We start from the raw sequence: 13,431 nt of genomic DNA, 5'->3' as shown, positions 1-13,431 counted from the left end.
TTAGAGATGTGGATGCTACGTCGATATCTGGTCTGACGAAGACTGCGCTACCATATTGGTCGTGTGGTCTCTCCAGTATGAGCTTCATACCCCGAATCCTTGGTCTGCGGCTTGCAGTACCTCTATGGGTTTCTTGAACCAGTAGAACATCGACACCATGTTCTCTGCACATATTAGACAATAGGTCTTCTTTATCTGCTGATAGTCCTTCAATATTAATTGAGGTCGTCATCAAAAATGGCCTTGATAAAGACCGTTTTGATTTTGATTGCATCTGTGTTGTTGGTGCACCGGTTTTGAAAGGATTAGCCGACATTACTCGTTTCCAGGGGACGCCCGATTGTATTCACAAGTGATCACAATCTACGTGGAGGCTCCTTTCATGTCCCCAAATTAATTACAATTATGAGATTTATTATTAATTATGTTAATAATTATTGTTATATTAATCAGGGCAAGGTTCTAGCTGGGAAACTTCTTGATCCAATGTTTCAGAGAATTTTTCCCATTTTGCTTTAGTAAAGTTGAACCTTCTCTTGAAAGGAACAATTTCGTATCTGATTGCCGCGTTGGAAAGACAAATTATTGGTCTGTGCTGTGTCTTTGGGAGGGCGCTTCCAACGATTTTTGTCACCTGGTCTACAATTCTGTCGCTGACAAATATATTGTCTGGGTTGTAACCTCTGCGCCATCTTCCGCTGTTGAACGACGCAGGCTGCTTTGGATCGTGAATAAGTTTTAGGTTCATGCTTTCAGCCCATTTTTCTAGTTCTTCGCCATTGGAATCTGTTTCGTTGTAACCCCACGCGACACTGTGACAGTTGAAGTCACCCAGTACGAATTTGATTTGCTGTGATTGAAAGTTATTCGGTTCCTCAAAAGCAAAGTCAGCGTTTGGTGGTTTGTAGATTGACGTTACTCTACAGGAGTTTATCTCCACTGTGAGGATCTCGATGTCATTTTGATCTGTTAGAGATGTGGATGCTACGTCGATATCTGGTCTGACGAAGACTGCGCTACCATATTGGTCGTGTGGTCTCTCCAGTATGAGCTTCATACCCCGAATCCTTGGTCTGCGGCTTGCAGTACCTCTATGGGTTTCTTGAACCAGTAGAACATCGACACCATGTTCTCTGCACATATTAGACAATAGGTCTTCTTTATCTGCTGATAGTCCTTCAATATTAGTTGAGGTCGTCATCAAAAATGGCCTTGATAAAGACCGTTTTGATTTTGATTGCATCTGTGTTGTTGGTGCACCGGTTTTGAAAGGATTAGCCGACATTACTCGTTTCCAGGGGACGCCCGATTGTATTCACAAGTGATCACAATCTACGTGGAGGCTCCTTTCATGTCCCCAAATTAATTACAATTATGAGATTTATTATTAATTATGTTAATAATTATTGTTATATTAATCAGGGCAAGGTTCTAGCTGGGAAACTTCTTGATCCAATGTTTCAGAGAATTTTTCCCATTTTGCTTTAGTAAAGTTGAACCTTCTCTTGAAAGGAACAATTTCGTATCTGATTGCCGCGTTGGAAAGACAAATTATTGGTCTGTGCTGTGTCTTTATTTTATGAAAATGAAAAAGGTCCTATGTAGTAAAGATTTAACATTAGCTCTTAAAGTACGCCTAACAAAATGCTACGTATGTAGTGTACTATACTATGGACTGGAATCATGGACGTTAAATGTAGAGACAATGAGACGACTTAACGCCTTTGAAATGTGGACGTATAGAAGAATTATGAGGGTTTCCTGGGTAGATAGAGTTACGAACAATGAAGTACTGAGAAGAATAGGTAAAGAGAAGGAAGTTGAACTGACAATTAAAGAAAGAAAACTACAGTACCTCGGACATGTGATGCGGGGCGAGAAGTATGGCATCCTGCGACTCATAATGCAGGGAAAGATAGATGGCAGAAGAAGCATCGGCAGAAGACGAATTTCATGGCTGAAGAACCTGAGAGAATGGTTTGGATGCAGCTCAAAACAACTATTTAGAGCTACTGCCTCAAAAATTAAAATAGCTATGATGATTGCCAACCTCCGTAGCGGAGATGGCACCTGAAGAAGAAGAAGTTATATTAATTGATTATAGACTCCACAGACTTTTTAACAACCCAAACAAATTTGACATTGACAGTAAATAATTATTTGATAATGATCATTGTTGATTAGCGTTCGAACAACCGGCCCTAAGATTATCATAAAATTTGTTTATATTTACTGATTGATGTAAACATTCGAGGAGAATATGTAGTAGATTACCTTCTTTTCCACACTCACAGTTAGGTGACTCTGTGAGACCCAAACTGTACATATGAAGGGGGGTAAAAGCATGATTACATCTCAATCTATTTATAACTCTTATGAAATGGCGATTTGATACAGAATAAAACCATCTTTTAATGGGAATTTCAGGTCGCATTTGTTTGTAATTACTACCTGTTCTCGTGTTTCGATAATACCTTTGCCAATTTTCTTTTTGGTGTCGTCTACTAATAATATCAATATCCGAAATGGGTAGTAAGTTCATGGGAAGTTCTTCGTCTGTTTCTAGGGCGGATTTGGCTAGCCTGTCTACTATTTCGTTACCCCTAATGCCTGCGTGTCCCTTTATCCATGATATAATGATGTTTTTTCCTAAATTTGCAATTTTATTATAAAGAGTCATAATTTCCAGTTCTATATGATTGAGTTGTTGGTACTTATGTACGTTAGTTAGTCTATCAACGACACTCTTACTGTCTGTAAATATTATGCAACTATAGGGTTCGTTACTAAATATGTGTCTTAAAGCAAAAAGTATCGCTATCATTTCAGCGGTGTATATCGATGATTCACAAGGCAATTTGAATAATTTTTTAAATCCACTTTGAATATTGATTATTGCACATCCTACTTTGTTTTGTACTTTGGATCCATCTGTATAGTAAAACTGATAATGTGGCCATTTATGAAGTATAAATGATTGAAAAACGGCTGGATTTAAATTAATATCCATAAAAAAAGTATTAATTTGTTTTGAGAAAATTTCTTCTAATACATGGGAATACATAGGTGAAACTTGATTTTCATAAGTATAGAAAGTACTTCGGTATTGAGATATTTTCAAGTAACTATCTACAAGAAGGGGACATTTTTTCTTTGTCCAATATTTATGAGTTAGATCTAAAATTGATAACTTATGTATATCCTGCAGATAGTTTGTATTTTTTCCTATAGTTCTAGTAATAAATTTATCACTTAAAAACTGTCGTCGAAATTCCAGGGGCGGTTCAATCGCCTCAACTTCCATTATATTAACGGGTGTAGACTTCAAATATCCAAGAAAAAGTCGAAGATATTTATTTTTTTGTATTTCTAATTTATTCAAATGTGTGTTTGCAGCAGTTCCATACAGATGACAACTGTAATCGAAAATAGGACGAATCATAGTACGGTAACATAAAAGTGCTATATTTGGATCGGCACCCCAATTAGTTCTACAAAAGGCTCTTAGAATATTCATTGCATTTTCAGACTTTTTTATGATATGATGCATGTGATCCTTCCATAGAAGTTTTCTATCCAAATAAGTACCGAGATATTTTATACAATTTTTAATAGGATATTGAATTTGACCTACTGCCAAATGACCTTGTGGAATTTGACGATTTCTATTATATAAATATTAACTATTTATACCCATAGTTTTGTTAAACAACTTATGTTTCTATTTTACAGAAAAATAAATGTATGTATACCTTTGCCCCCTTTGAAAGTAATGATTTTGCAAAATTTAATCCAAGTCCAGACGCTCCTCCTGTGACAAGGGCAACTTTGCCTGCAATTTGAAAAACCATTTTTTCCGGTTGCAATTATGGCTAAAAAAGTAAAGTTTTTATCATTAAATTAACATTAAATTATAGTATACTTATTATTTAACGATTATTATTAGACGAGTCTCGTAATTCATCAGAGTGAGTAATAGCCATTACATGCAAGTAGAATACTATACTTTTTCTACGATCTTTTTTATTTTAATTATTAAAAAAATATAATTACCCACTACTCGAGAATAAAATCATAATTTACACAAATAAATTTTTCCAATAGTACACGGCTGAATAATTGGTTGCTTACTATTAGAAAATGCTGTTTTAATAATGTATTGTAAAAAATACAACAAGAAATAGTCAATTCAAGTTATATTCTTTTCCGAAAAATTTTAAGTACAAAGTACCTATACTACTATATACTACTGTCATTGTAATAAATAGGAAATGGATATTATCGTTGGACGTATATTAAAGTTGTAATGTAGGTACATTTATATTTACCTATACAGTGGAACCTCGATAAGTCGGCCCCCGATAACCCGGAAGTCCGGCTAACCCGGACCGATTATCATCAGACAATCATTTCAACAATAAAAATGTACTATCCGTTGCAAGATAATTCGGATGGAATTCCCCAGATTATTTTGTGCTTGATATCGGCCCAGTCTCTTAATCTGGGGATTCCATCCGAAAAATAGTTCGATTGAATCTAACTTACCTTAGTCCAAATGTGCACGGAAAAAAAGTTACAGCCCTTTGAAGTTACAAAATGAAAATCGATTTTTTCCAATATATCGAAAACTATTAGATATTTTTTATTAAAAATGAACATGTGGTATTGTTATGGCAGTATTATTTTAAGAAAAAGTTATAATGAAATTTGGACACCCTATAAAAATTTTATGGGGGTTTGTTTCCTTTAAACCCCCCCCCCCCCAAACTTTTGTGTTCGTTTCAATTTAATTATTATTGTAGCTCCATTAATTAAACACAAGTTTTTAAAAACTTTTTTGTCTCTTAGTACTTTTTCCAGAAGTCAGTTTTTATCGAGATATTTGAATATTTGTCAAATCCACCACATATTTGTATATTATGGTAAAGTACGATTATGGAGACTTGGTAATAATATGAAAATTTATTTATGATTTACATTTTTAGGTATATTTTGAACCATATTAAAAAAGAAGCCACATCTCGATAAAAGATGCTTCATCAAAAAATACAAAGAGGCAAAAAAGTTTTAAAAACACTGTGTTTAACTAACGGTACCGCAGTAATAGTTTAATTGGAACTTATACAAACATTTGGGGGGTTTAAAGGTACAAAACCCTCATAAAATTTTTATGAAAACATATTAAAAAAGAAGCCGCAACTCGATAAAAACTGCCTTATCGAAAAAATACTAAGAGGCAAAAAAGTTTTAAAAATATTTAGTTTAATTAATGGCGCCAGAATAATAATTTATTTGAAACGGACACAAAAGTTTGGGGGGGTTTAAGGGAACAAAACCCACATAAAATTTTTATGGGGTGCACAGATTTCATATAATTTTTGTTTAAGATGTTCTTGCCATAAGAATGCCACATGTCCATTTTCAACAAAAAATTTTTAATAGTTTTCGACATATTCGAAAAAATCGGTTTTCATTTTGTAACTTCAAAGGGCTGTAACTTTTTTTGTGTGCATATTTGTACCAAGGTAAGTTAGGTTCATTCGAACTATTTTTGGTCCCAGAATATGTGGTTTAATTTATGACCTGTATTTTTGTTACACCCTGTATATCAATTTGCTTCGTTGTTATTTAGGTATGTGATATCCACGTTGCACTTCTCATTTTAAAAATTAATTACTCAGTGATTTGACAACCGATTTTAAAAAACTTTATATCGTTGGATAGGCGAATGACATTTCTTTGAATTTACAAAAAAATATACTGGGTGTTCCATTAAAAAAAGTCAACAACGTTTTTTTTCAAAAATCCTCCATTTTTATTTTCGTATTTAAAAGCGATATAAAAATTCAGTCCATTTAGACAAAACTTTTACTAAAACAAAACATTTCAGCGAAAACCGCATATTTCGATCTTGAGCCGTTTAGAAATTATAGGCAGTTAAAATGGGGGAAAATATAAGTGGACACCCGGTATAATATTTGAGAGATAATGTGTATTTGTGTAATTTGAACTATGTAGAGGATAGTAAAAATGACTCATGGTCATCATGCCGCGGCGGCGGCAGAGGGACTGTAAATTATGATTCGGGTCCTACTAGCATTTAACGTGTCTTGGTTTGTTTATTTCTACTGCATCTTGATTATAAATTTAGTATAGTATGGAAAGTGTACTTTGGCGACTTGACAATTCTTGTTTTGTTGAAATGTCAGTTAGAATATGTCAGTTGGAGAGTTATATTTTGTCGATTCTGCAGTTTTCGTGCTGATATGCCACATTTAAGCGAGTTAGTGTGTGTTAGAATTGTTACTTTAAGAAATGAGGGATACAGACAAGAAGATATTGTGTGGATAGCGGATATCCATCAGTCGACTGTTGCTCGTACAGTAAACCGATACAATGAGACTGGAGAATACAAACGGCGACCTGGTCAAGGACGAAAAAGATGTACAATGCCAAGAGATGACTAATATTTAAGACTTCAATATTTGCGAAATCGTACACTCACAGTTCCATATCTCAAAAATGAATTACTAATCACAAAACAAGATAATGTAAGAGTCAAAACTGTAACTAGAAGACCTAAAGAGGTTGGTTTGAATCCAAAACGGCCTGTCAGAGTTCCACTTCTTCTACCACGGCATAAAACTCAAAGGTTGCACTTTGCAAGAGCCCACGTTAACTGGAACGAACATCACTGTTGAAGAGTTCTTTTCACAGATGAAACGAGGATACAATAATTATGTAAGCCAGGTGGACGTGATCGAGTATACAGAAGATCTGGGGAACGTTTCGCAGAATGTAATCCTGTACAAAATGTTAACTTTGGTGGCGGTTCCATAATTATATGGGGTGGCATTAGTTGGGAGAGTCGTACGGAGCTTACTGAGGTGAATATGAGAATGAATGCTGGCTGGTACATACGCAACATCCTTGAAGAGCATGTTTTTCCTTATGCAGGCTTCATTGGGTATGATAACTTTATGCTAATGCATGATAATGCCCGTGCACATCCAACCCGCCAACAATCATACAATATCTAGAGGATGTTGGGGTTGAGGCTCTAGACTGGCCACCAATGAGCCCTGATGCAAATCCCATAGAACATATATGGGACATCCTAAAAAGACGTATACGAGCAAGAAATCTAGCTCCAAACTCAATTGCAGAATTAAGAATTGCTGCACAGGAAGAATGGAATCGACTTCCGCAAGCAACCATCCAAGATATTCTGCGGAGCATGCCTAGAAGGATGCAGGCAATCATTAGAGCTAGAGGAGGAAATACTAGGTACTAGATTGTTACAATGTTGCCGTAAAAAATTGTTCTATTGTCTTTATTGTTTCTCTTTCTAATTAAGTGTTATAGGCAAAATCAAACTATTTCATTAATTTCGCGTTGCGGATCGCGTAGAATTCAGTCTAGGAGACCTTCAAAAGAGGACTCGAAAAATAGAAGAACGAAAATATTTCGAAATCTATCTAAAAACATAAGCTTAATCAACTTAAAGCTAAAGGCTATGGTAGAAACCACTAGTTGAAATTATCTCGTATTTTGTTCTGTGCCTAAAAATATTTATGTTTTTTATTCATTGGCGTTTTTTTTATAATTTTTGTTTTATGCGTGTCTTGGGTTAGGGTCAAAAAATGCATTCTTAAGTATGTACGGTTTATTACAGCTTCGATATTTCTATTCCCGATTTTCAATCAATAAATTAATATTGGTTATTTTGTTATCTAAAAAATATATAGGTAAAATAATAACAAATATTATTATGTGTATTATTTATTAAAATATTAATTGCAATAAAAACTTACGCTCCATAACTTAATAGATGGCTTATAATTTAATAGGTGCCTAAATCAGTGAGCGTTTGTAGCTTAATAGTGTGTATCAAAGTCTAACAGATTTCAGCACCCTGGTGCCGCCTATAGGAGCAGGGATACGGACGTTGCGCCCCCGCCGTTTCGCCCCCGACCGTTTCGCCCCCGCCGTTTCGCCCCCAGCCGTTTCGCCCCCGAACCGTTTCGCCCCCGAACCGTTTCGCCCCCGGGATTTTACCTAACATTTTTAACTAGTTGCATTGAGTTATAAATACAATGTTAGTAATACATTTACCTATTGATCATTTTTTGTTCTTAGCTTAGGTTAGGTTAGGTTAGGTTAGGTCCGTAAATTGTAAGTAAGGCAAAATTAGTTTTCTGTGAACAAAATCCTTTATGTAAGAAAATATGTAAAATTATTTCCGAGAACAATTATGTATTAATCCTGTCTATCTACTATAAATATGTGTAATTAAGTACTTCTAAGAAAAAGAAACAAAAAAATGAGCAATAGGTAAATGTATTACTAACATTGTATTTATAACTCAATGCAACTAGTTAAAAATGTTAAGTAAAATCCCGGGGGCGAAACGGTTCGGGGGCGAAACGGTTCGGGGGCGAAACGGCTGGGGACGAAATGGCGGGGGCGAAACGGTCGGGGGCGAAACGGCGGGGGCGAAACGCCCGTAAACCATAGGAGCATATGTGTAAATATTCGTACGGTATAGCATAAAACTGAAGAATCGGATTAAATCATAACCTAGAAAGTATTTATTTTTAATTATATTCCGATAAATTTTAAATGGCAAATAAAACTGTTTTTACACTTTTGCTTTCTAAAAAAATTTGTTTCTTTTATAGGTACCTAAAAACATTCCTTACTTTTCGAAATAGATCCAAGTTTATATAATAGCTGCATTTAAACACCTCAGCTAAAATTCGTTTGTATACAACAATATGCGCGACGCCTCTATAGTCGAAGTCACTGAAGGATTTCACCTCCGATTTCGTTGAACCTTCTTCATCGATATTTATGAAAATTGGTGAGTAGTTAGAAGATACCTCAAGAAACATGGTGCCAATTTGCGCTTTTTCCCTGAGGGGGGCTGCCCCCTTTTCGGGGGTGAAAATTAATTTATTAAAAGTTCCCCCAGAAATCGATATAAGGTTTAATTTTAAGTAAAATTTGTTATATAAAGTTATTCAAATAAACCAATAGTTGTTGAGGTATTAAGGATAAAAAACTAAAGCTAATAAAAAATCAAATACACACGTTTTATACAGAGTGTCCCAAAAGTAGTGGAACGGTCGAATATTTCGCGAACTAAACATCGGATCAAAAACTGAAAAATACATGTTCAATCATTTTCAAAAATCTATCCAATGACACCAAACACTAACCCCCACTACACCCCTTGGAGGTGGGGTGGGGGGTAACTTTAAAATCTCAAATGGAAACCCCTAGTTTTTCTTGCAGATTTGGATTCGTTACGTAAAAGTAAGTAACTTTTATTCAAGACATTTTTTCGAGCTGTGGATAGATGGCGCTATAATTGGGAAAAACGATTTATCCTGATACCATAGGTAAATTATAGAAACGGTCTAATATCTCGAGAAATACACTTCCAAATGAGAAACCAAAAAAAAAAAAGTTTTTAATACTTTTCGAAAACCTATCGAATAACACTAAACATGACCCTCCAACCCACCCCCTGGAGGTGGGGTGGGGGGTAACTTTAAAATCTTAAATAGCAACCCCCACTTTTTATTACAGATTCGGATTCGTCATGAAAAATTAAGCAACATTTATTCGAAACATTTTTTAGCATTTTTGATAGATGGCGCTTTAATTGGAAAAATACGATTTATTAGCGCCATCTATCAGCAATTTTAAAAAATGGTTCAAATAAATGTTGTTTAATTTTTCATGACGAATTCGAATCTGCAATAAAAAGTGGGGGTTGCTATTTAAGATTTTAAATTTACCCCCCACCCCATCTCCACGGGGTGGGTTAGAGGGTCATGTTTGGTGTTTGTCGATAGGTTTTCGAAAAATATTTTTAACCTGTTTTTTGGTTTCTCATTTGGAAGTGTATTTCTCGAGATATTAGACCGTTTCTATAATTTACCTATGTTATCAGGATAAATCGTTTTCTCCAATTGTAGCGCCATCTATCCACAGTTCGAAAAAATGTCTTGGATAAAAGTTGCCTATTTTTACGTAACGAATCCAAATCTGCAAGAAAAACTAGGGGTTTCCATTTGAGATTTTAAAGTTACCCCCCACCCCACCTCCAGGGGGTGTAGTGGGGGTTGGTGTTTGATGTCATTGGATAGATTTTTGAAAATGATTGAACACGTATTTTTCAGTTTTTCGATCCGATCTTTAATTCGCGAAATATTCGACCGTTCCACTACTTTTGGGACACCCTATATAAACATTTTACTATATACACAAAGTGAGTTATAGGTAATTGAATGTACATTTTTTTTTTCGGCGAGTATTCAAATCTAAGTATTCAAGCTAAAGCAACAGGAAAACGATGCATTTTATGACATAGGTATAGCTCCTAAACATTTGTTAAAGTCCTTATAAATACCTATAAAAAAAACTACAGAAGAAGTCGATAGCATTAAAATTAAGTAAGTTATGATGAAAATAAGAGGACCCTTACGAATTTTTTAGGAAAAATGAAAAATAAAACATACGTCATTTCAACAAAAATTAAAATGTATAGTAATCCCCACAAAACTTTCTTTATTTTAACTGGTGTAATATTCTCAAAAAATTTTACTGGTTTACAATGCATATTTTTGAGAAAAAAAATGTGATTTACAAAAATCAGAACTTTTCAATTTTTCGTAATTTCATTTTCTTTTGATAGTAACTCCAAAAATACTCGATATACGTAAGAAATGATACACAATTAAATTGTAGTTTTCCGTTTGCTAAAGCTTTTACTTATCTTCTAATTTTTGTATGATAAAAATCAACCGAGATAGAAATATTTAAAGCCTAAATTTCACTGTGAGTACCATGTAACCGGGGCCTTTTAACCATTTATGTTTTAAAATACAATTATTAGAAGATTAAGTTTAATACGATGTTATAGCCCTTTAAATTACCTTTGGTATGTTTTTCAGATAAACCTGATATCATAAAAACTAACCGAGTCTAAAAGCTAATAACATTTTTTTTGAAAAATTTTTGTATTGCAGAGATTTTGTATGTATAAAGGGTGCGGAGAAGTCCAATTACTCGTTTGCAGTAAAAGATACAAAAGATCAGAATTTAAAAATATTTCCCAATATACAGGGCCGCTCGTTTTGAAAGGTTGAAACAAACTTATCTTTATTTTAAAGGAACATCCTGTATATTTTTATATTTTTGGATTCTCCTCGATATTTTCTTTCTTAAAATATAAGGTTTTGCAATGTTATACGAAGTAGTTTAAAAGATGAGGTTTTTTTTTATTAATTTCCTAGAAACCTTCATACCCTGTATTCCAAGTATTCCACATACCTAACTGCTTTTATTTGTAAGTTATTGTGCATTCTTGCCTAAAATTAATTGCAACAATAATATATTACGTGAAATATTAGATTGTCCGCGAAAATATTCAATCAAAAATATTTTTTCATGATTTTCGATTATAGGGTTGGTTGCTAAAAGGGCTAAAAAATTAAATGAAATTATAAGTCATACATATAAATATTAAAAAATATTTACTTTATTCAATTAAACGAGATTACTTCCACCAGAACGCTGAAATCTGCATTTTTATCATTAAAAAAAAGGGTGGATTTCACCCCAAACATACAAAGAGCGTAAGTCGTAAGTCGGCACCATATCAGTTTTGTCTCTTGAGGTATCCTCTAACCAGTCACTAATTTTCATGAAAATCGATGGAGGTTCAACTAAATCGGAGGTGAAAATCTTCAGTGACTGCACTTTTAAAAATATAAAAAAATTTAAAAAAAGGGTGGATTTCATCCCTAAAATGCAAAACCCGCAAGTTGGCACCATATCACTTTTATTTCTTGACGTATTCTCTAACTACTCACCAATTTTCATGAAAATCGATGAAGGTTCATCGAAATCGGAAGTAGAAACCTTCAGTGCCTGCACTTTCAGAAATATAAAAAATAATTAAAAAAAAGGGTGGATTTCGCCCCTAAAGTGCAGAAAGGGCAAGTTGGCACTACGAGTATGTCACCTTTGTTTCTTGAGGTATCCTATAACCACTCATCAATTTTCAGTAGTAATTGCACAAGAGCTCTAAAATTCTATATTAATTTTAGAGATCGAGTGCAATTTGTTGCGATTATTTCATGAATAAAACTGTTTAAAACCAAAATTTTATTGTAATTTATTTATGTAAGTACAAATTAGTACTGTTAAACACACAGTTGATATAAAATATTTTACGGTTGAAAGTCATCACTTTTATAATTTTAAAACATTAATTGTGATTAATGTCACTCAATGTATTTTTTCGTAGCAACGAAGGACATCTGACGTAATATACTTGACGACGGGATATTATCAAAAATTATCACCTTAATTTGCATTTCTGTAGCTGTCTATTGGTCATAATCTCCTATGAATGAAATACTCATGCAAATCGATGGAGGTTCAACCAAATGGGAGGTAATAGCTCATAACCACATTCAGTGACTGCACTAAATTAGACGCATCGAAATAAGCATAATTATATTAGAAAATTTAAAGTTAATCTGGTTCAATATGCAACAGTAATCACTGATTAGAGAAAAACAAATAAAAATGACCATTTTATTCGATAAAATTGCGGTAAAAATATTTTCAACGCGATTTTCTCGAATTCAGATTTTTAAAAACTGGCAGACGTTTTCTAAAATTCTACTACACCAATCTCAGTAATTTAAAACAGTTTATTCATTAGTTTTATGTATCACGAATTGGTGAATCCCGTTGGAATTAAAAAAAATGTTACAGGAAGGCAAACAAGTGTCTCCCAAAATGTATCTTTTTTTTTTCGTTCTTAACAATGTATAAAAAAAAATCATAAATATAATAGATTTTTCTTTAAAAATATTTAAAAATTGTATTTTTTTCCAATGTAAAAAGTAAAAATCCCCTTAACAATAACAGTAATAAATGAAACAGTTGATATACCTTTGAAGAAAAAAAAATGGTATCAGGTAGTCGCAAACTACATACACGTACTGTCACTTTGGTACTAACTTTTATCACCAAAAAACGTGCCTAAACGTGTGGGATATAATATTTGATGTCACTTAAATTTTTTTATTATGGAAATTTAATGTTCAGTGTCGCACGGAATTAACTAAAGCAGTAGGTATTATTTAAAGCTGATCTTTATAGCTACTTGGCCAACTTGTTATTAACATAAGATAAGGTACTATTATCATAAAAAAGTTCGTATTACGTATTTAAATGTTAATAGAATATATAAATATTTATATCGGATATAATAGTGTTGTGTATCCATTATAATGTTTTAATCAACTGAATAGTTTGTAAATATTATGCAAGATATGTCGAAAAAATATTACCTACTTGAGATAACAAAAACAGTGTAGTAAATTTTATAGTTACATTAAATTT

At 33.5% G+C, this 13,431-nt stretch overlaps 1 protein-coding gene across 3 annotated transcripts in view; it reads right to left on the bottom strand.

Annotated features, from left to right (window-relative positions):
* LOC126890523 (15-hydroxyprostaglandin dehydrogenase [NAD(+)]-like) overlaps positions 1-13,431 on the bottom strand; it is a 136,654-nt gene that overhangs the window by 72,873 nt on the left and 50,350 nt on the right. For 2 of the 3 annotated variants that reach the window (XM_050659528.1, XM_050659527.1), the window contains exon 2: positions 3,753-3,872. In XM_050659528.1, coding sequence (XP_050515485.1) covers positions 3,753-3,851 — 99 coding nt within the window. In that variant the 5' untranslated portion in view covers positions 3,852-3,872. Of the gene's footprint in view, positions 1-3,752; positions 3,873-12,978; positions 13,212-13,431 lie in introns of those variants that run through there. The other variant, XM_050659526.1, reaches the window with a different exon arrangement.

Source organism: Diabrotica virgifera, chromosome 8 (assembly GCF_917563875.1).
Source record: "Diabrotica virgifera virgifera chromosome 8, PGI_DIABVI_V3a".
NCBI lineage: Eukaryota > Metazoa > Arthropoda > Insecta > Coleoptera > Chrysomelidae > Diabrotica > Diabrotica virgifera.
Note: the sequence above shows the minus strand (reverse complement) of the source record. Positions and strands in the feature narration are given on the sequence as shown.